Genomic DNA, 21670 nt, shown 5'->3' on the forward strand with positions numbered 1-21670 from the left:
CAGGCCCTGGTGGACCCGGGCCCTTGCCTCACTGCTTGTGTACTGCCAGAACTAACCCTGATGATGGGTTGAGGCTCAGAGAGGTTAAGAGACTTGTCCATGGTCACACAGCTAATCAGTGGTGGGGCCAGGGCAGAAATGCGGAGCCCTTCACATCAAACACCCTGCCTTGTGCCCAGTTGTTCCTTTCCAGACTGAAGTGTAATGAGATTCTTTGTCTTGGGGGCACTTTGGAATCCAGGGCGGGTGGGGCGAGGAGTGTGTTTTGAGAGCCATTTTGAGAGCTGTGAAACTGGGGAGAGAAGTTGAAGGCTGATGATGGGCTCTGTGCTTTGGCCAGCAGGGTGGGCGGGTGACTCGATGAGAGTGTATTTCAGGCAGGGCTGGTTGCCCATGAAGGGCATGTGACGGGTGTGTCCCAGGGGTGTTTCCCAGGGTCGGTGCCTCACGCTTGTCATCCCTGGCGTCCCTTTGTGAAGGTTTGTCATCCAGCTGCTGGAGGACCTGGTGTTCTTCGTCAGCGATGTGCCCAACAATGGGCAGAATGTGCTGGACATCATGGTCACCAAGCCCAACCGGGAACGGCAGAAGCTGATGCGCGAGCAGAACATCCTCAAACAGGTGCCTGTGCACAGGCGTGGGGAATGGGGCGGACCCCGTCTGGGACCTGCAGTGGCCTTGGGGACTGGGCCGGGTGTCCAGGACAGGAGCCATTCCCATCTGCAGTGGACCTTCTGTGTCTGCAGCTTCTCGTCACCCCTTTTTCCAAAATGAGTATTTATTGAGCACTGACTGCGTACCAGTGCCCTTGGCTCAGTTGATCTTCTCCACCTGGGGGAGGTAGTACTATTATCCCCATGTTACCCGTGAGGAGACTGAGGCATAGAGGGTGGAGTAACTTGACCGAGAGTTTGCAGCTAGGAAGCAGCAGGGCCAGGATTTGAACTCAGGATGTTGGGTCTAGAACTTGTGCTTTTTTTTTTTTTTTAAGTAGGCTCCATGCCCAACATGGGGCTTGAACTCATGACCCCGAGATCAAGAGTCCCATGCTCTACTGATTGAGCCAGCCAGGTGCCCCCAGAACTTGTGCTTTAAAAATATTTTTTTCTCTGGGGCACCCGACTTACCCAGTGGAGCACACGACTCTTGATCTCGGGGTTGTGGGTTCGAGCCCCGTATTGGGTGTGGAGATTACTTTAAATATTCTTTCTAAATTTTTATTGTGAAAATGTTCAAATATGAGAAAGTACTGAAAGAATAGCACAGTGAACACTACAACCACTGCCTGAATGCACTTGTTACCATTTTGCCGGTTTGGCTTTATGTAACCATGCATCTATACATCTGTCCCTCCACCCATGCGTTTCCAAACAGGGTGCACCTCACCCCTAAGTTTTTCAGTGTGCATCTCCTGGGATAAACACAATACATCACACCTAAGAAAATTGGTAATAGTGCCCAAACCATAGCAAGTTTCCCTACTTTTCACCCAAAATGTTCTTTTAAAGGTTTTTTTTTTTGTTGTTGTTTCTTTTGAAGCAGGATCCAATGAAGGTTTTCTCATTCCATATGGTTGCATTTCTTTGGTTTCTGTTCTAGAACAGAACCCTCACCCAATCCCTGCCTTTAAAAACTTTTAAATTACATTAACATTGTTTTGATGAGGCAGGCTGTGTCCGCCCTCCACAATAACCACAAGCTCCTGGAGAAGCACATTACTGAGACCAGAGGTGGAGACCTCTGGCCACACCGGCCTGACCTGCCTTTTCTCTTAACCTCAGACCCCTGAGCTGTGGCAGCCCTGAGCTCTTCCCCCAGATGCTGAGCCTGGTCCAGGATCTGAGCTGGGACTAGTCATGTGGGGATGGGTGGGCTTAGGCCAGCATTGGAATCCTGGCCAGGAGAAGGGGGTGAGAGCTGGAAGAGGGGCCGTTGACGGGGGCTTGGAGGTCTCAGTCCAGCTTAAAATCAGCTTTGGGGTTCATGGTGGTGTGGCTTTGGGGCAGAGTGAGTTTGGGGCTGAGGGTTTCTGGGATATTGAGGGTTGCAGGCAGGTATAGGGGGATCCCTTCTCATTCTCTCTGCCCTTCCAGATCTTTGGCATTCTGAAGGCCCCTTTCCGTGACAAGGGGGGTGAGGGCCCCCTGGTGCGGCTGGAGGAGCTGTCAGACCAGAAGAATGTCCCCTACCAGCACATGTTCCGCCTCTGCTACCGGGTGCTGCGGCATTCCCAGGAAGATTACCGTAAGAACCAGGTGCGCTGCTCGCCCTGGCCTGAGCCTTCCTGGCCCCGGGGGTCTCCCCATGCACCTGCTCACTGGCTTGCTCTCTTGCTCACTCCTGCTTTTGTTTGTTCAGCAAATATTTTCTGAGGCACGCACACGCTGCATGACAGGCACCGTTTTAGGCCCCGGGGATACCGTAGGGAACCAGGCAACCCGGCCAGCTTCATGGGTGTGCAGAGAAGGACCTCGAGCTGGCTTTAATGCTCTGCGGTTGCCATCTTGAAATTCTCAAATTTTGAAGAAGGGTCCTGCTATTTCGTTTTTGCACAGGGCCCCACAAATTATGTAGCCGGTCCTGCCCGATAATTTCCTCCCCTGTGGAGGCTTCACTCTGGTAGGGAGTCAGGCTGGGAGCTGAAGAACTAGATTACGTAAACCTACTCTTCTGCCCGGTGCCAGTTTCCTCTCCTAGACTGCCACCTTGCTAGGGTCGGGGTCCCCCGCCTGTGGGAGGGACCCCTGTCTCCAGGGCTAGGGTGGGGTGCTGGAGCAGAGCCGGGCTCCCCACGACTCAGCCCGTCTGTTCCCCAGGAGCACATCGCCAAGCAGTTCGGGATGATGCAGTCCCAGATCGGCTATGACATCCTGGCAGAAGACACCATCACTGCCCTTCTGCACAACAACCGCAAGCTCCTGGAGAAGCACATCACCAAGACTGAGGTGGAGACCTTCGTCAGCCTCGTACGGAAGAACAGGGAGCCCAGGTGAGCCCGCCCACCCCCCACCCTCTCACTGCACCTATGCCCTTCTCCTTGCCAGTCCTCCGGGGGCACAGAGTCTACTGCAGCTGCTCATTACAAATAGTGAAAAACTATTGCCTCCATTGGCAAATTGCCACCTCTCTGAGACCCTGGCCTCTGCTGCCCCTCTCTGGGACCCCTCCCAAATTTGGCCCAATCTAACAAGAAGAGGGTCAATGCTTGATTTAGCAGAAGGCCCAAGACCCTTCTCTGGTGACAAAGTCGGTGCCCGTATTGAACCAGTTGTTAAATATTTTGAATATCACTCCTGTCCTTGTGCCTCCTTTACCCTGACCCCTTGGACCCCCAGCTACCCTCTCCCCCCTGCCCAGGGTGATCAGGGTGATGCCCATGACTGTCTCTCCTTGGGCAGCTGGGAGTCCATCGTGCCCATACCCCAAGCTTTGGGGTAGGAGCAGAAGCAGTAAAACCGGTTTTAGGGAGCCGGTGCCGTCCGCGGGGGAAGGAGGACGTTGGGCTTTATCCCCACCAGGGACCAGCCTCTGAGCCCCCTGGCCCTCCTTGCTGTCACCACCCCAGGTTCCTGGACTACCTCTCTGACCTGTGTGTGTCCAACCACATCGCCATTCCTGTCACCCAAGAGCTCATCTGCAAATGTGTGCTGGACCCCAAGAACAGTGACATTCTCATCCAGACCGAGTGAGCCATTGCATTGCCTCCTGCCCACATCCAGGGCTCCGCCTTGCCCTGTTCCTCAGCCGCCTTGGAGCCTGGGCCCCGTCGGCTAGAACTGACACCCTCGCGGTCTGCAGACATGTGCCCTTGCCTGCTGGGTGCCCAGCCCTGTGCTGGCGCTACGTGAGGAGGGAGGCCTAGGGGAATGAGCCGGATCCTTTGTCCTTGAGAAGGGCGTGGCCTGAGGAAGTTGTCTGAGCTGGCACTCAGCCAAGCTCCAGGAGGGGTCCGTGTGGCTGGGCATGCTCGGGGAGGGCTGTGGGCACGCAGTCCGGCCCCAGCCCCCTGCTCCCTGTGATGGGTGGCCCTGGTTTGCAGGCTGCGGCCGGTGAAGGAGATGGCCCAGTCCCACGAGTACCTGAGCATCGAGTACTCAGAGGAGGAGGTGTGGCTCACTTGGACCGACAAGAATAACGAGCACCACGAGAAGAGCGTGAGGCAGCTGGCCCAGGAGGCGCGGGCCGGCAATGCCCACGACGAGAACGTGCTCAGCTACTACAGGTGCGTCCGGGGCCAGCTCCTTCCCCTGCTTCGTGCCATGCCACCCGTGCCCTTGGGCCTTCTCGGAAGGCCTTCAGCCAGCCCCTGCTTGGGGATGAGCCCCAGCAGCCTTGCCCCCTTCCTCAGGGAGGCAGAGTGAGGGCAACTGTGTAGCTGAAGAGCTCAGCACAGTGACTGGGCCTGAAAGAAACCCAAACCTGTCTCCAAACTTATTGATTTAGAAAATGAGATACTGGGTAACACGTATCAAATGTGGGCCATGTACCAGGCACTGTTCAAAGTGACCTGGCCACTCACTGATGCCCCACCGTAACCCTGTGACTATTGTCACCCTCGAAGTTGGAGCGACAGCACAGAGAGTTAAAGAACTTGCCCAAGCTCACACATCCTTAGTGGTGGGCCATCTGTCGCCAGGGCCCACGGCAGGTAACGCAGGGCTCTGAGCAGGAAGCCGAGGGCGTGCCGCCACCCTGGGGCAGAGCAGTGTCGCCTGCAGCCGCCATTTCTGTAGCTCTCACATCCCGGGCTCACACCCTGCACCCTCCGCTCTGCCCTCCCTGCAGGTACCAGCTGAAGCTCTTTGCCCGCATGTGCCTGGACCGCCAGTACCTGGCCATCGACGAGATCTCCCAGCAGCTGGGTGTTGACCTGATCTTCCTGTGTATGGCAGACGAAATGCTGCCCTTTGACCTACGCGCCTCCTTCTGCCACCTGATGCTGCACGTGCACGTGGACAGGGACCCCCAGGAGCTGGTCACGCCGGTCAAGTTCGCCCGCCTCTGGACTGAGATCCCCACAGCCATCACCATCAAGGAGTGAGATGGGTAGGGGAGGGTGGGCCAGGCGAGCGAGGCTGGGGTGGGAGGATCTCTCGGACCCTCATGCCTCACTGCCTCCGCCCCCCCCAGCTATGATTCCAACCTAAACGCCTCTCGAGACGACAAGAAGAACAAGTTTGCCAGCACTATGGACTTCGTGGAGGACTACCTCAACAATGTGGTCAGCGAGGCCGTGCCCTTTGCCAATGAGGAGAAGAACAAGCTCACTTTTGAGGTTGGCTGGGCAGGGGGGTGGGGGGGGCTGGTGCTTGGCGGGGGGCTCTGGCGGGGGGTTCCTCACTAGGCCTCAGTTGCCCTCTGGGGTGCGTTGGGGGCTCCATGACCCCCACCTTTCCTCAGTGCCCCAGCCAGTTCAGGGAGACTGCGTGGACCAGTGGGATTCCCCAAGTGGGAGGCTTTCCTCTCCCCTGCTACCTGGGAGAGGGCTGGCTCCCCCTCGTCCACACACCCCTTCAGCCCCACCTGGCTCATAGGTGCCTGTGGGGAGCTACCCCCCCACCTTCCTGCATTTCCGCTCTATCCCCACCGCCCCCCACCCCCCTGGCACAGTATTCTTCCTTGTAGGCCTCACTTCCTTATCAGCCCACTAGGGCACAAGGGTGGCTGTGTCCAGGCTCCCCGAGATCCTGCCTTTACCCAAGGACTTAGTCACACCCTCATTACACCTGCTCAGCCCTACCTTCCCGCCCTGGCCCCGCCCTTCACGAGGCCCCGCCCCACTCACCTCGGCCCCGCCTCCTCCTCCCGCAGGTGGTCAGCCTGGCGCACAATCTCATCTACTTCGGCTTCTACAGCTTCAGTGAGCTGCTGCGGCTCACGCGCACTCTGTTGGGCATCATCGACTGCGTGCAGGGGCCCCCGGCCATGCTACAGGCCTACGATGACTCAGGCGGTGAGGCTTTGTGGCCAGACCCCCACCCCTGGCATTCTCCATCTCCTCCTAGTGCCAGAAGTCCTCTGATCAACACCGTGTGCAGCCTGCCTCCTGGCCTCTGCTGGACCAGAGGGGCTCCTGTCCAGGCTCTGTGGAGACCCCGGGGCCTGGGGGCGTTGCCTTCCAAGGCACCTTGGTCTTGAGGGGAGATGATGAGGGAGGAGGGGAGACACACAGGCCCTGCCTGAGGGGCCCCCATCAGATGGGGAAGGTGGGGGAGAACAGCCCTGCCATCTATTGTCAGATGGCCGCCTTTGCCCTGGCCATCCCTTCTTTGCCCAGATTTGGCTTAAAGCTCACCTCCCCCAGGAGGGCTTTCTGGGTTAGCCCTGCAGCTGACAGAGACAGAGTCAGACCGAGGGGTCCTGCTGTGCGCCCCCTGTGATCCCCATGTGCTTCCCACTCCGCAGGCAAGAATGTGCGGCGGTCCATCCAGGGTGTGGGCCACATGATGTCCACCATGGTGCTAAGCCGAAAGCAGTCTGTCTTTGGCGCCCCCAGCCTGCCTGCTGGCTCTGGTGCCACTGAGCCACTGGACCGAAGCAAGTTTGAGGACAATGAAGACATTGTGGTGATGGAGACCAAGCTGAAGATCCTGGAAATCTTGCAGGTGGCTGGGCCAGAACAGTGGTGGGAGGTGTTGGGAATAGGGGAGGAGAGGGGAGCCTGGGACAGGAAGGTTGGTGGGGTGAACTCCCACTCAGATTATAAGATCCAGTACTGGAGGGCTCCATAGTGATCGGCTGTGTAGCCCAGTGGTTCTCAAAGTGTGGTCCTTGGACCAGCAACCTCAGCCTCACCAGGGAACTCAGAAATGCATGTTCTCGGGCCCCGCCCCAGACCTACGGATCAGAAGCCTCTGAGGCAGGCCCACGGCCTGTGCTGTGACAAGCCCCCCGGGTGATTCTGGGGTGCACCAAGACCTAACTCCGTCCCTCCATTGTACAGATGAGGAAAGGAAAAGGGGGGAGGGAACTTTCCTGCCATCACACAGAGATTCTGAAGCAGAGCTAGAGTCTTAAGAGCCGTTTCCTGGTGAGGCAGATACAGTCTTTCCTGCTCTGAGTCTTGTCTGAGACCCCCTAGTAACACTTGGAGAAGGGGCTGGTAGGATCCCAAGAAGTGGTTGCTTGCTTTTGCCTTACTGTCAGCAGAGGACGGGAAGGGTAATACAGTGACCTCCATGGGGACCCAGTCTGGGCAAGGCCTGGTCAGGGGAGTCAGAGGAGGGGAGTCAGAGGAGGGGGTTTCTGATTCATCTAGGGGCTAAGAGCTTCCAGATCTGTGTTCTGGGGTATGGCCAGAAGCTCTCTGTGCCCCATAAGGATAGAGGCCAGTCAAGGGTGTCCTCAAACCTTGTGTCTTCACCCCTCACCCCACAGTGGCCTCTCCTGCTCCCCCTCAGTCTTCAATTCTCCACCCGCCTGCCCCCCCCAGCCCCAGGCAGAGCAAGATTGGAGGATGAGAGTCGGCGTCTGGGCCTGGGGAGCTTCCTTCTCTTTCCTGTCAGTATCTTGCCTGGAAAGGAGGAGCTGAGTGGGCTGGGACGGGGCAGGGGGTGTCTCTGCCTAATTTGGAGAGGAGGTGTCATCCCTCATCACTGGGTCAAGAGTGGAGGAGAGGGCACCCTGGACCTCCCTGGGGAGAGGAGTCTTGATTTTTTAGGTTGTGATAATGCTGGAGCATCTGGAACGTCTATGCTGAGATACCCAAGTGCTAGAGCTCATTCAGGGTACCACCTTCCCCCCACCCCCGGGGCACAATTGGCCCTCCGACCTCAGTCCAATCACCACCCCGTTCCTCCCCACTTCTCCAGTTCATCCTCAATGTCCGCCTGGATTACCGCATCTCCTACCTGCTGTCCGTCTTCAAGAAGGAGTTTGTGGAGGTGTTTCCCATGCAGGACAGCGGGGCCGACGGCACAGCCCCGGCCTTCGACTCCACCAGTGAGCCCCCACCGCTGCCTTCCCCACCCCTGCCTTCCCCCGCCTTCAGGCGGAGGCTATGTGACTCACCCAGGGGTACACATCAGTGGGGTGGAGGCTGAGGGAGACCTTGGGGCTGGATCCCCAGCCCTGCCTCTGTTTCCCAACCTGCAAAGGCCTTTCCTCCCTAGTACCTCATTTATTTGCCACGGTAAGAGGCAAAGGCAGAGATCATCCTATTTCCCAAATGGAGAAACTGAGGCCCATATAGAGGGGCGGGGACTTGCCTCAGGTCACAGCCAGTCAGAGGCTGAACCAGACCAGGACCCAGGTCTCCGGATGCCCAGCTCAGAACCCTGCTCACCCCTACAGGGCGGTGGGGCTGCTCTGAGAAGGAGCATGCAGGTGGGGCTGCTACCCAACAAGTGCAGGGAACAAGATGGTTTGGGGATCTGCCTGCTCCCTCCCCCTGTGATCCTCATCTTTCCTGGGCATGGACCGGCCACCTGCCCCCATCTGCCTACTCTTGCTCCCCACAGCTGCCAACATGAACCTGGATCGCATCGGGGAGCAGGCGGAGGCCATGTTTGGAGTAGGGTGAGGCCAGAGTTGATGTGGGGGGTTGTGTGTGGGGTTGGGTGGGTGATGCTGACAACGGTGTGAGAACCCCCGTCTTGGGGTCTCCAAGGCTGGGTTTCCCAGGGCTGGGGCTGGCCCCTCCTCCTGGGTCATACTCCCCGCAGCCCCTTGCCGGGCTCTGCGCCGGGGGTCTCCTTGGCTTTGTGCTTTTGCCCTGTCAGGCCTCCCCGGCCCCAGTGATATAGGGGCCGCTTGGACCTTAGTGTCATCTTGGTCATTCCCCTGCCCTCACCCAGGGCTGTTGTGCTCCTGTTTGTGCATTGGGATTTGGACCAGGTAGCTGGAGGGGAGCAGGGGGAGGTGGGGGGATAGCCCGCTGTACAGAGGGCTGGAGAGGGAGGGCTCCTCCTGGGGGTTGGGGGCTCCTAACCATTTCCACGCCACACTCTTGGGATCTAGCGAAGCCTTTGGACCCCTGCTCAGCATGGCATTTTTAAATTCATAAAATAAAGCACGTGAATTACAAAGGAAAGCAAGTGCTTTGAGATACAGCTATCAAAATATTGAAGAAAACAAATTAGACACGCCAGTTAGATATGGGCCTTTTTATTAACACATTAGATAACAAACTGGGCCAGGGCTATAATTAGTACCACGATTTCCAAGTGGCAATGAACGTACCTGGCATTTCGCGATTTCTGTAACACCCATAAGGTGATGTGAAAACATCTGTGATATGTAGTGGTGACCGAATCACAGGTAGTGCTGATTTTTTTCTCACTGAAGGAAATGCTGCATTTTTAGTTAGAGGTTGGTAAAACCAAAGCCGTGGATTTTGCCCGCCCTCTGTCCACGGCCCTGGCCGATCTCTGTGAGTCCCTGGGGGGTGTCTGTGGGTCCCGTGTGAAGAGTCGCCGCTTCGGCTGCTTAATCAAAGGGAACCCGGGGATCACTCAGGGAGCTCAGGGCGGTGGCTGTTTACAAACTGGTGAGAAACCATCACTGCTTTCAGCAAGTATTGCACTGGGCGCTGCCTCTGCCGAGGGGGGGCGGGGAGCACGCTTTTCCCTTCGGCCGGCAGGGAGCTCACGGGCCGCCCGTTCCCCTCGCCTGTGCTGTAGGAAGACAAGCAGCATGCTGGAGGTGGACGACGAGGGTGGCCGCATGTTCCTACGGGTGCTTATCCACCTCAGCATGCACGACTACGCGCCGCTGGTCTCAGGGGCCCTTCAGTTGCTCTTCAAGCATTTCAGCCAGCGCCAGGAGGCCATGCACACCTTCAAGCAGGTGCTGCTCCTGTCTGAGCCCCCTTGCCCTTGGGGAGGGGGAAGGAGGCCCAAGGGGGCTTCCCCGGGGGGGTGGCCAGAGGACCACCTGGCCCCGGCACCGAGCAGGCAGGTGCGCTGGCCGGGCGCTGGCCTGTGCTGGGCACCGGGGGGTTGACCGTGACGTAGATGCTCACAGCTCAGGGGAAGTTCAAGATGCTTCTCTGGGGTTCTTGGCCTTGCTGAGCTCCTTAAAGGTGAAGGCCAAGTCTTGGGCCATCTTTATTCCCTCTCAGCCTGACTCAAGGCCTGTCACTTTTTATGATGTGGATGGCACTTCATAGTTTAACAAACTACACCACGTGCACGTTTGCTAAGTGCTTCAAATCACGCCCGGCGTGCAGTCAGCCCTCACTAAGGTGACTGGTTGTGTCCTCGCCATGTCGTGTGGTCTTGACAGTTCCCTGGGAAACGGGACTGGCATTTAGCGAGGGTGTGCCAGACACTGAGCCTTGGCCTCATGTTAATGGAATTCTCGGGGCAGCCCTGGCAACGTGGTTACTACTCTCCTGTTTTTTTTAGAGGGACATTGAGGCCCAGGAAGCTTTCCCTCCTTACCCACTGACCAGAGCGAGCGAAGTGGGAGCCGAGGTTCAGATCCCTCTTTCAGCCAGCATTCAGTGATGCCAGGATGCTTTGTCCTGCATTTGGGGTCCGAGTGACCAAGTGACAGGCCTTTGCAGCACAAGTCAATGAGTCGCTGAAGCCAGGTGATGGGGCAGCTCATGCCAAGGAGTGCAGGGAGGCCTTCGGCCATCAGGGAAGGCTTCCTGGAGGTGGTGGACTATGGCAGGGCCATACACATTGAGTGGGAGCAGAGGCAGAATGGAGATGCCAGGACCAGAGGCCGGGGCATCAGGCACTGGGGTTCTTTGCGAGGCAGTGGACCTGGGGGCACCCGTCTCACCAGGCAAGCCTGCCTTCAACCTTCAGGTGCAGCTGCTGATCTCAGCTCAGGATGTGGAGAACTACAAGGTGATCAAGTCGGAGCTGGACCGGCTGCGGACCATGGTCGAGAAGTCAGAGCTGTGGGTCGACAAGAAGGGCAGCAGCAAAGGCGAGGAGGTGGAGGCAGGTGCTACCAAAGACAAGAAGGAGGTGAGTGAGGTCGTGGGGAGCTGGGGAGACAGGGCTTCCAGTGAGGGCGGGGCCTGGCTGACCCCCATTCCCTGTGTCCCCAGCGGCCCACAGACGAGGAGGGCTTTCTGCACCCACCTGGGGAGAAGAGCAGTGAGAACTACCAGATCGTCAAGGGCGTGAGTGGCTGGGGGCCCCGAGGACCCCCTGGAGGCTCTGGGGCCTGGCCTCTCCCGCCTCCCCACTCTGCCGGCCACCGGTCCTCAAAATTGACATCCTCTGGCTTTTCCTGTGCATTGAAAACAGCCCTGCCGAAGTCCAGATGGCATTATTTTAAAGCTGAAGGAATTTAATGAAATTCCATTTCACAGTCCTATTGTTCTATTTACTTTTATGGGTGGGATTGGGTTTTTAGTGCTTCCCTGCCTCGTTGCAGTGATCTGACTCCGTGACCGCGGCCTCCTTCCCCCTTCCTGTCCCCAGCGTGAGCTGGGACTTGGCTGGGGTTGGCCGGGGACTCCGACCAGCCTGAGCGGGGCCCTGGGTGGAGGGGGAGCTTGAGGAGGAGGGGAGGGGCTCTGGGCTCACCCCCCGCCCTCCCCAGATCCTGGAGCGGCTGAACAAGATGTGCGGTGTTGGGGAGCAGATGAGGAAGAAGCAGCAGAGGCTGCTCAAGAACATGGACGCCCACAAGGTCATGCTGGACCTGCTGCAGATCCCCTATGACAAGGTGACCTCTCATCCCCCGGGCAGCTTCACCCTGAACCCCAGTCTAACCCAAACCGCACCCTAACCCCTGATGCTAACCTAACCCTGACTCTTGACCCCGACCCCAGCTTCTGTTTCCCTCTCTGGCTTCATCCTGATAATCTCAGCTTCACTGTAACCTTTGGCCAGCCTCCCCTTGGTCCATGTGACCCTGGTCTCCCCTTGACCCATGATGTCAGCAGGCTGACCCCTGACCCCTGACCCCTCATACTGACCCCTGACTTGGATTCCACACCCTGGCCTCGCTCTGCCCTCCTACCCCGACCTGGTCCCTGACTCCAAATTGAGCCTCATTTCAACCTTTGACGCCCACACCTCCCCTTGACCGACCTTGATCTTGATATGTCTCAAGCCTCACACTGACTCTTGAGCCTGACACCATCCCAGCGTTCACCTGACCCTGACCCCTCAGCCTTGCTTCCCCGCTCCAGCCTCGCCTCAGCCGCTGACCCTCAGCCCCTCACACATTTCCTTGTCCTGACCTGGAGGCCCAGCTTTCACCTTGAACCTGGCCTCCTTGTGGTCCCAATCCCGAGCCCCGATCTGCCCCCACACGCATTGAGCTCAGGCACCAGGCCCGGCCTCACCTCGTTCCTCTCCTCTCCATGCCCAGGGTGATGCCAAGATGATGGAGATCCTGCGGTACACGCACCAGTTCCTGCAGAAGTTCTGCGCGGGGAACCCCGGCAACCAGGCCCTGCTGCATAAGCACCTGCACCTCTTCCTCACACCAGGGGTAAGGACGCCAGGTGGAGGTCGCTGGGTGGAGCGGGGCCCAGATCCCCCTTTCTGACAGATGCCCTCCCCGCTAGCTCCTGGAGGCAGAGACCATGCAGCACATCTTCCTGAACAACTACCAGCTGTGCTCTGAAATCAGCGAGCCCGTGTTGCAGCACTTCGTGCACCTGCTGGCCACTCACGGGCGGCACGTTCAGTATCTGGACTTCCTGCACACCGTCATCAAGGCCGAGGGCAAGTACGTCAAGAAGTGCCAGGACATGATCATGACGGAGGTGAGGATGAGGCCGCAGGGCACATGGGAACTCATGGGTGGTGGCCACAGAGAGGGAGCGCTCAGGAGGCAGGACCCGGAGTTGGAGGAGTCAGGCAGTGGGGTCACGAGAGGAACGCTGAGCGTGCTGGAAGGAGGAGGGAAAACTAAGGTCAAAGAGGCCGGTCTAGTAGAACTCAGACAACAGGCCTGAAAGAGCTCAAACACGCATTCCTTTGTTTATCCTTCTATTATCATGTACTTAAAAATCATGAAGCACCTGTTCTGTGCACGTGGGGGAAGGCACTGGGGTGTGAGCTCAGGGCGGGGGACCACATCCTTCGTACACGGGCCCCAGCATCGGGCACATCGTGGGTACACAGTAGGCCCGTTACCTGAAGGTATGAAGGGTCGAGGGCTGAGTCTACATCTGGAACAGACGTGGACTCTGCCCTGGAGCCTCTTACCGCATGGTGTGGGGGCAGGGGAGAAAGGAGCCCGGTGAAGTGAGATGAGGGACCTAATAAACGAGACGCCCTGTGCTGGAAGTGCTGTGCGACGCGAATTATGAGTTGCTGTTATTATATTACTGTGAATAACATAATTGCTGACACGAGAGGATGCAGCATGTGCTCTGTGAGCCTTTAAATTACACACTGTGGGAGCACTGGTGGGGGTAGGGGGGGTGAGCCAGGCAGGGGTGGGATTCGCAAGGGCTTCCTGGAGGAGGCACCTCTGAAACATGCCTGAGTGGGACTTCTTTCCTTAGGGGAGGAGGGGGGCACTTTCTGGGTCCAGGGTTCGGCCCTGATGGCAGAGGGCCCGAAACATTAGCCTACGGCCTCGAGGGCCAGGCAGGGGGGTGGGGTTTGCCTGAATGTCAGGTGAGGGCTGAGGTCAGAGTCCCCATCTCTCTCGGGTAAACCTAAGGCCTGCTGGACTCAGGGGGTCTGATGGGGCACCCCTCCTGCCTTCAGCTGACCAATGCAGGTGACGACGTGGTCGTGTTCTACAATGACAAGGCCTCACTGGCCCACCTGCTGGACATGATGAAGGCTGCCCGGGATGGTGTGGAGGACCACAGCCCCCTCATGTATCACATCTCCCTGGTGGACCTGCTGGCTGCCTGTGCGGAGGGCAAGAACGTCTACACTGAGATCAAGTGCACCTCCCTGCTGCCCCTGGAAGACGTGGTGTCTGTGGTGACACACGAGGACTGCATCACTGAGGTCCTCTGGGGACTGGGAGAGGTGGCTGGGGTGGGTGGGGACGGCCGGGGTGGGGGAAGGGTAGAGCCAGGCCGGGGCAGCCTTTCAGTCTTGCCATGGCAGGGCAGGAAGAGGTTGGTGAGGGAAGTGGGGGAGTGGCAGACATGGGGGCTGGTAGGAGGGGTGTGGGGAGAGGAGCAACGAAGAGGTCAGGGGAGAATCCGAGTGCAGAGAGGGAGAGCCTGGGCCGGCGGCCTTGCTAGCGCCCCTGACCTTGCTCCGGGCTGTGCAGGTGAAAATGGCCTACGTGAACTTCGTGAATCACTGCTACGTGGACACAGAGGTGGAGATGAAGGAGATCTACACCAGCAACCACATCTGGACACTCTTTGAGAACTTCACCCTGGACATGGCTCGGGTCTGTCCCCGGGGGGTGGGGCGTGGGCTTGTGGGTGCGCTGTGCTGGGCAGGGGCGTGGGTGGGAGCCCTGGCAGCCTTCGGGGCGGGGGGCAGGAGCGGTGGGGCCCCCCAGGCATCTCTCTCTCCCACCCCAGGTCTGCAGTAAGCGTGAGAAGCGCCTGGCTGACCCCACCCTGGAGAAGTATGTGCTGACTGTCGTGCTGGACACCATCAACGCCTTCTTCAGCTCTCCGTTCTCAGAGAACAGCACCTCCCTGCAGGTGAGCCGCTCTTGCCCGCACAGCTTTTGTGTAGCGAAGAGGGAAAAGAGGGTATATATTCCCGTTTGCTCGTGGTACATAAATACGTAGCAGAAGGACATATACAAGTGTGTTGATTGCATATGCTGTGTAACAAATCACCCTAGACCTTAGCAGTTTAAAACAACAAACATTTATTCTTCTGTAATTTCTGCGGGTCAGGAATTGCAGCGGGAGCAGTACCCTAGAACAGGAATTCGTAAATTCACTAGGTATGATGGATCCCAGGGTGGCGGGGGGCAGCTGGCAGCACTTACTCCCCAAAGACAAGATGGTCATGCCTACCTCAGTGGACAGCAGAGTCAGAGCAGTAATCCAGAGGGTCCGATGTACAGGGATCTTTGGTGTTTGGCTTAATTGATCAGGTGCCCCTAGGACTGAAATAGACAGCCTTTTGAAGTTACTTACCTGTATCAGCAAAAAAGTTCTAGGCTAGCGAACAGGAGTTTGTCTTAAATCACTGGAAGAGTCATGGCCCCTTAATCGATTCCCAGATTCTCAGATGTCATAGCCCAGAGCCTCTTGAAGGAAAGAGAGGCAGGTTCCCTTTAGGAGGGAGCCTATGACAATACCTAAATCCTAAAGAAACACTGGATGGACACACAAGTGACCAAGAAAGGGGCTACCTATAGATGGACTGAGGGTGGAGCAGGTCCTGGTCTCAGCATGGGTGGGTTTGTTTTGACACACATATGTTTGCGCCCTGGGGCCTCTTTGGGACTATGGGTAATTGTATCAATTTTCCCCACCTCTCATGAGCCCCAGGGCAGAGTGTGGGAGAATGGAGCTGATGGGGTCATGGTTGGCTGACACTTCTCGAAGTGTGCCTTTTCATAGCATGCTTTGGGTTTTGAACCAAGTAAATACATCAACTTTCCACAATATTAATTTATTAAAAACTTTTTGTAGAGGAAGGAAAAGGCCAGCAATAGGACTAGAAGTCCCAGGTCTGGACTTTGGGGAGTTCTCACAGGGCTGCCATGTACAGTTGGGCAGGTTGTGCACTGCCGAGAGGAAAAGGAGTACCTTTTTCCGATTGATACAAAGACACATGGTATCTGTTGGAGGCCTTCTTCCTCTATCGTGCCCATTCTCAGTGGGCCCTGGTCACTGGGCCTGGGGCTTTCCAGGATGGAGGGTGGGTCGGGCTGTAGCAGTAGGCGTATTGCCTCTTGCAGACACACCAGACAATCGTGGTGCAGCTGCTGCAGTCCACCACACGGCTGCTCGAGTGTCCGTGGCTGCAGCAGCAGCACAAGGGCTCCGTGGAGGCCTGTATCCGGACCCTCGCCATGGTGGGTGAGTGCGCCAGGGGCACTGGCTAGCTCCAACCACCCCTCCCCTCCCTTCGCCACAGGGACGCCTGCCCTCAAAATAAACACGTTATTCCTAAGCTCACTTGTCGTCTGCTTCCAGGTAGTTCTCAGTAGGTCCTTCTTGGTGTCCGACTAGCATCTTAGCAATTGAGAGAAGCTGTTCTCTGCTTTGAGCCGGTTCCCCAGAGGAGAATGCTGGGGGACATTCCCCAACCGAAGTTGCCTGTGCTTGCAAATGGTTTCAGGCAGAAGGGCAGCCTGTAAGATTGTTAGGGAGCATTGGGGAAGGGGAGGGGTCAGAGTGGAGCCAGGGTAGAGTCAAAGAGGCAGAAACTCCCTCTTTTTACCCAAAAAGGGGGAAGAGGGCACCTCAGCCCAAGAGGGGGCCGGCGTGTACCCCAGAACCTTGGTTAGTTCACCCTGTGCCCTGGTCGAGCAGCCCTGAGCCTGGCCCCTCTGGCTGGCTGAGGCCTCCACCTGCCCCCCCGCCCCCCACCCTCCAGCACCCCTCCTCTCTCCCCCCAGCCAAAGGCCGGGCCATCTCACTGCCCATGGACCTGGATGCACACATCAGCTCGCTGCTCAGCAGCGGCACCAGCTGTGCAGCGGCAGCGCAGCGCAACGCCTCCAACTACAAGGCGACCACGCGGGCCTTCCCCCGTGTCACGCCCACCGCCAACCAGTGGGACTACAAGAACATCATCGAGAAGCTGCAGGTGGGTGTGGGGCTGCCTGGCATCTGCCACGAGAGCTGCTTTGGAAGGGCATGTTCCGGGGAAGCATCCCTTCCTGTGTTGCCCCCGCTCCCCAGGAAGGAGTCCTCTGCTAAGGGCAGGCCAGGGGCCAGGGACTGAGGGGCGTCCTTCCAGGGGAAGCCAGGAGAACCCAGGCACCTGCTAGTGGGGTTGGTGCCCACGGAGGGGGTCAGGACAACTCTCAGTCCTTATAGCCCCTTCCTGTTTGTGCAACACATTATTGACACACACACTTCTGGGGGGTGTGGTGGCTTGCTATCCCCACGTGGCGGGAGACCGAGGCTCAGAGAGGGTGAGGGTGAGGGGTTTGCCTGGGTCACACAGCTAGACGAGGGGCTGGGTGAAAGGGCAGGGCTTGTGGCTCCCAGCCAGGAGCTCTGGGCAGACAGACATCCTGCATTGTTCAGGGTGGTTCCGTGGGTCCAGGGCCCCTCAGACAGGCTCAGAGAAATCCGTGGGGCCCTTTGGTGTTGGGATGTGGGGAATGGCGGTCAAGCCTCACTCATCTCTTGGCCCTGGATGGCCTGCACCTGCCCGGTAGTGACTGTGCCGTGCCCGCTCCAGGACATCATCACGGCCCTGGAGGAGCGGCTGAGGCCCCTGGTACAGGCCGAACTGTCCGTGCTGGTGGACGTCCTGCACTGGCCCGAGCTGCTCTTCCTGGAGGGCAGTGAGGCCTACCAGCGCTGTGAGAGTGGGGGCTTCCTGTCCAAGTGAGTGCAATGCCAGCCCGGCCGGTGGGGGGGCGGTGGCAGGTGCGAGGCAGCCTGGGACAGGGAAGGGCCCTGCGGGGACTGGACAGCCTGCGGGATCAGAGGGCCGGGTGTGTTCCCGCCCAGCACAGGGCAGGGGAAGTGCCTGGAGGGAGGCATCAGAGGCTGCCCCATGTGTGCCCTCCTTCCTCACTGGCCAGGCTGATCCAGCACACCAAGGACCTCATGGAGTCGGAGGAGAAGCTGTGTGTCAAGGTGCTGCGGACCCTGCAGCAAATGCTGCTCAAGAAGGCCAAGTACGGGGACCGGGTGAGTGGCCAGGCGGGCTGGACACCGTGTAGGCCCGGCCGCAAGTGCCAGGGGCTCGGGGCCAGGACTGTCCGGCCAGGGGTTAAATGGTGAAAAGTGCCACTGTGGGCTCTCGCTCCCTGTCCTCCAGGGCAATCAACTGCGCAAGATGCTGCTACAAAACTACCTCCAGAATCGGAAGTCCAGCTCGAGGGGGGACCTTCCGGACCCCATGAGCCCTGGTCAGTACCACCTGCCCCCTGGCTGTGCCTCTGGGTGACCCTTTGCCTAGGCCCTGGGCCCCCCTTCCGCTCCCCTGCCCCACCGGCTCCCCTCACGTGGGTTCCCCAACTTCAGGCCTGGACCAAGACTGGTCAGCAATTGCGGCCACCCAGTGCCGGCTGGACAAGGAGGGGGCCACCAAGCTGGTATGCGACCTGATCACCAGCACCAAGAACGAGAAGATTTTCCAGGAGAGCATTGGCCTGGCCATCCGCCTGCTGGATGGTGGCAACACGGAGATCCAGGTGTGGACTGGGTGGGGGTCCTGGGTGGTGCCTTCTACGAGGAGGTACGGTGTGCCCCGTAGCTGGGGCCGCAGGGCTAGGTGCTGCTGGCTGGCACGAGTCTGGCTACCCGTAGGCAGTCCCACTTCCCATAACTGCCCCCCTGTCATGTGGCCTCTTTTCTATCCACGCAGACCACCCTGTTCAAGCCAGGCCTGAGCCTGTCTCCCCACCATGCTGCCCACATCACATCCATCATTCCTGCCTCTTGGCCTCTGCTCAGGCTTGCTTCCCTCCTCTTCCACATCCTCCTCAGCCTTTGGTGCCCAACTAAAGGACTGCCTCCTCTGAAAAGCCCCCTCTGATTGCTTTATCCCCATTCATTCATTCATGCATTGTTTCAGTAAGTCCGCACCGAGTGCCTTCCATGGCCTGTCAGTGTTCTAGGCACTGAGGATTCAGTAGTGAACAAAAAAGACAAAATCCGTGTTCTCTTGGTCCTGTATCCTAATGAGGACAACAGCCAATAACCGTAATCCCCACATAACATGGAGAGCATGCTGGACAGTGATGATGGAGGCGAGGGGCCTAGGGAGTGCTGGGACAGGGATCAGGGTCGTGTCCTGGAAAGGGGAACATTGGACCCAGAGGTGAGCATGTGGACAGGTGAGCGCTGTCCTGGGAGAGCAGGCAGCAGGTGCAAAGGCCATGAGGAGGAAGTGGCTGATGTGGCTGGAGAGGGGAAGGAGTGGAGAGTGGTGGGCCCTGGGGTCAGAGAAGTGGCAGGCCATCGTGTGGCCTCATGCGAGCTGTGAGGCGTGGCTTTTCCTGTGAGTGAGATGGGGCCGCTGCAGGGTTTCAGGCAGAGGAAATTCGAGACTTAGACTTCTGAGGGGCGTCTCTGCTGCTGTGTGGGGAGCAGACAGAGGGCCAAGGGCAGATGCAGATGGGGGTGAGGAGCCTGGGGTGGGCCTCCAGCATCACATGGACAGCAGATACGGACCCTTCCCCTCTGCCTCCACAGTCCTGACTGACCCTGCCGCAGCCTTAGTCCTGGGGTACGTCTAGGGGCTTGTCTGTGGTCCTGCAGGTGCTTTTCCCTGCAGCACAGGATAGAGCCCTCCAGGGACCCAGCAAGGGCTGCTCAGAGCCAGGCCCGTGCTGAGGCTGTCCCTCATCTCACCATCTGCCCCAGAAATCCTTCTACAACCTGATGACAAGTGACAAGAAGTCAGAGCGCTTCTTCAAGGTGCTGCATGACCGCATGAAGCGGGCCCAGCAGGAGACCAAGTCCACGGTGGCTGTTAACATGAATGACCTGGGCAGCCAGCCGCGCGAGGACCGGGAGTCGGCAGACCCCACCACCAAAGGTCAGAGGTCACAGCAGTACAGGATGCTGTACTGGGGGCTGGGCCAGGGTCAGAGGCTTCAGGGTGAGGGGGGGTCACGGGGCGAGATCTGCAGGCAGGGGCCTGGGGGTGGGAACGCAGGGTCCGGTTACTTCCAGCAGCCCCAGCCTTACCGGGCTTCGCCCTGCAGGTCGCGTGGCCTCCTTCTCGATGCCAGGCTCCCCATCCCGCTATTCCCTGGGCCCCAGCCTGCGCCGGGGGCACGAGGTGGGCGAGCGCGTGCAGAGCAACGAGATGGGCACGTCCGTGCTCATCATGCAGCCCATCCTGCGCTTTCTGCAGCTGCTGTGTGAGAACCACAACCGAGACCTGCAGGTGAGCGCCTGCCCCGCCCCTCCCCCAGCCAGCACGTGGGCCCCCGCCCTCCCCTTCGGTCACGCCCTGCGGGGCTCACCGTCGTGGTCCGTGCAGGCCTCTGCCTCCCTGCGGGAGCGGTGCCATGTCCACCCTTCTGTGCTCTGCAGAACTTCCTGCGCTCCCAGAACAACAAGACCAACTACAACCTGGTGTGTGAGACACTGCAGTTCCTGGACATCATGTGCGGCAGCACCACCGGTGGCCTGGGGCTGCTGGGGCTTTACATCAATGAGGACAACGTGGGCCTTGTCATCCAGACCCTGGAGACCCTCACTGAGTACTGTCAGGGCCCCTGCCACGAGAACCAGGTAAGTCGCCACGAGAACCAGGAGCAGCCGAGGGGGAGTGTGGAGGTGTGGGTGGGTGGAGCAGGCTGGGCAGGGGAGACAGTGAGCCTCCGGAGCGCCACAGTTCTGAGGGGCCTGGGCCCCGTGTCTCCCACTGCCTCCTGCCAGACCTGCATCGTGACGCATGAGTCCAACGGCATAGACATCATCACGGCCCTGATTCTTAATGACATCAGTCCCTTGTGCAAATACCGTATGGATCTGGTGCTGCAGCTTAAGGTGGGGCCCGTGGCACTCCACGTGAGTGTGCATGGGATGCGTGTGCACAAATGCACGTGACGCGACCTGTGTTGAGTGTGCGTACTGGGGTGTGTTGGCATGTTTAATATGTACGTGTCAATATGCATACGTAAATGAATGTGTGAGCAAGAGTGTTGGACGTACACTCTAGGAGCAGACTGTTCTGGGTTTATCTGAGGGTCTCCCACGTACGTGTCCGCTTTCTGGGGATTGCGTCTGCTTGCCATGGGGTGGCGGTGAAGACAGCTAGTGGGTGGGCTGGATTTGCAGGACACTTCTCAGCAAGTCCTGGGGGCCAGCGGGGATGGGAAGGTTACGGCGCATCTTGCAGGCCAGGAGAGGCTATTATGGAGTAGACGGTGGAAGAGGTTGTTGGGGGGCATCGTAGGGGCTCTCAGACTGTGGCCTGTCCCCCTCCCCCTCTCCCCACCTCTCCACAGGACAATGCCTCCAAGCTGCTCCTGGCTCTGATGGAGAGCCGGCACGACAGTGAAAACGCTGAGCGAATCCTCATCAGCCTGCGGCCCCAGGAGCTGGTGAGGCTGGGGCCAGGGGTCAGGTGGGAAGTCGTGCCTGGCTGGGGTGTAGGGGAACCGGGATCGGGGCATTCCCTACGCGCCAGGAAGGCGGCAAACAGGCCCTGCCCTGCCAGGTGGACGTCATCAAGAAAGCCTACCTGCAGGAGGAGGAGCGGGAAAACTCGGAGGTGAGCCCACGGGAAGTGGGCCACAACATCTACATCCTGGCGCTGCAGGTACCAGCCCCACCCCTGGCTCCGCCCCCGGCGGTCCTGCCCTCCCCCCCACCCCAGCGACCACGCCCCGTGACTGCGCCGCCCTCTCACTCAGCTCTCCAGGCACAACAAGCAGCTGCAGCACCTGCTCAAGCCAGTGAAGCGCATCCAAGAGGAGGAGGCCGAGGGCATCTCTTCTATGGTGGGGGCGCGGGGACAAGGCTGGGTGTGGGGCGGGGCTTAGGTCTAGGGGCGTGGCTTGGCGAGAGATTGGATGGGCTGGTATCTGGGGGCGAGGCTAGGAACTGAGGGAGGGGATGAGGGCACTGCGAGACCGGAGGGCCGGTTGGAATACGGGATGAGCCCGGGGGCAGGTCCAGGAACTCTGGGCGGAGCACGACTCGGGGGTGTGGCCTGAA

The 21670-nt window shown here is 58.8% G+C and overlaps 1 protein-coding gene across 3 annotated transcripts in view; it reads left to right on the forward strand.

Moving 5' to 3' along the window:
• The window catches only part of ITPR3 (inositol 1,4,5-trisphosphate receptor type 3), a 67678-nt gene that overhangs the window by 37260 nt on the left and 8748 nt on the right, over positions 1 to 21670 (forward strand). For all 3 annotated transcript variants that reach the window (XM_040473222.1, XM_040473220.1, XM_040473221.1), the window contains exons 14-46: positions 480 to 621; positions 2094 to 2255; positions 2817 to 2989; positions 3566 to 3685; positions 4040 to 4222; positions 4786 to 5037; positions 5131 to 5275; positions 5812 to 5953; positions 6406 to 6605; positions 7812 to 7941; positions 8460 to 8517; positions 9621 to 9786; positions 10758 to 10922; positions 11006 to 11080; positions 11506 to 11631; positions 12283 to 12405; positions 12482 to 12682; positions 13638 to 13889; positions 14161 to 14286; positions 14423 to 14548; positions 15766 to 15886; positions 16429 to 16619; positions 17223 to 17371; positions 17572 to 17680; positions 17811 to 17901; positions 18017 to 18186; positions 19361 to 19535; positions 19705 to 19889; positions 20039 to 20239; positions 20387 to 20497; positions 20959 to 21054; positions 21171 to 21272; positions 21367 to 21453. In XM_040473222.1, the coding sequence (XP_040329156.1) occupies positions 480 to 621; positions 2094 to 2255; positions 2817 to 2989; positions 3566 to 3685; positions 4040 to 4222; positions 4786 to 5037; positions 5131 to 5275; positions 5812 to 5953; positions 6406 to 6605; positions 7812 to 7941; positions 8460 to 8517; positions 9621 to 9786; positions 10758 to 10922; positions 11006 to 11080; positions 11506 to 11631; positions 12283 to 12405; positions 12482 to 12682; positions 13638 to 13889; positions 14161 to 14286; positions 14423 to 14548; positions 15766 to 15886; positions 16429 to 16619; positions 17223 to 17371; positions 17572 to 17680; positions 17811 to 17901; positions 18017 to 18186; positions 19361 to 19535; positions 19705 to 19889; positions 20039 to 20239; positions 20387 to 20497; positions 20959 to 21054; positions 21171 to 21272; positions 21367 to 21453 (4855 nt within the window). The remainder of the gene's footprint in view (positions 1 to 479; positions 622 to 2093; positions 2256 to 2816; positions 2990 to 3565; positions 3686 to 4039; positions 4223 to 4785; positions 5038 to 5130; positions 5276 to 5811; positions 5954 to 6405; positions 6606 to 7811; positions 7942 to 8459; positions 8518 to 9620; positions 9787 to 10757; positions 10923 to 11005; positions 11081 to 11505; positions 11632 to 12282; positions 12406 to 12481; positions 12683 to 13637; positions 13890 to 14160; positions 14287 to 14422; positions 14549 to 15765; positions 15887 to 16428; positions 16620 to 17222; positions 17372 to 17571; positions 17681 to 17810; positions 17902 to 18016; positions 18187 to 19360; positions 19536 to 19704; positions 19890 to 20038; positions 20240 to 20386; positions 20498 to 20958; positions 21055 to 21170; positions 21273 to 21366; positions 21454 to 21670) is intronic.

The sequence above is a fragment of the Herpailurus yagouaroundi genome, unplaced genomic scaffold (genome assembly GCF_014898765.1).
Source record: "Herpailurus yagouaroundi ecotype Mexico unplaced genomic scaffold, PumYag 139, whole genome shotgun sequence".
Lineage (NCBI taxonomy): Eukaryota > Metazoa > Chordata > Mammalia > Carnivora > Felidae > Herpailurus > Herpailurus yagouaroundi.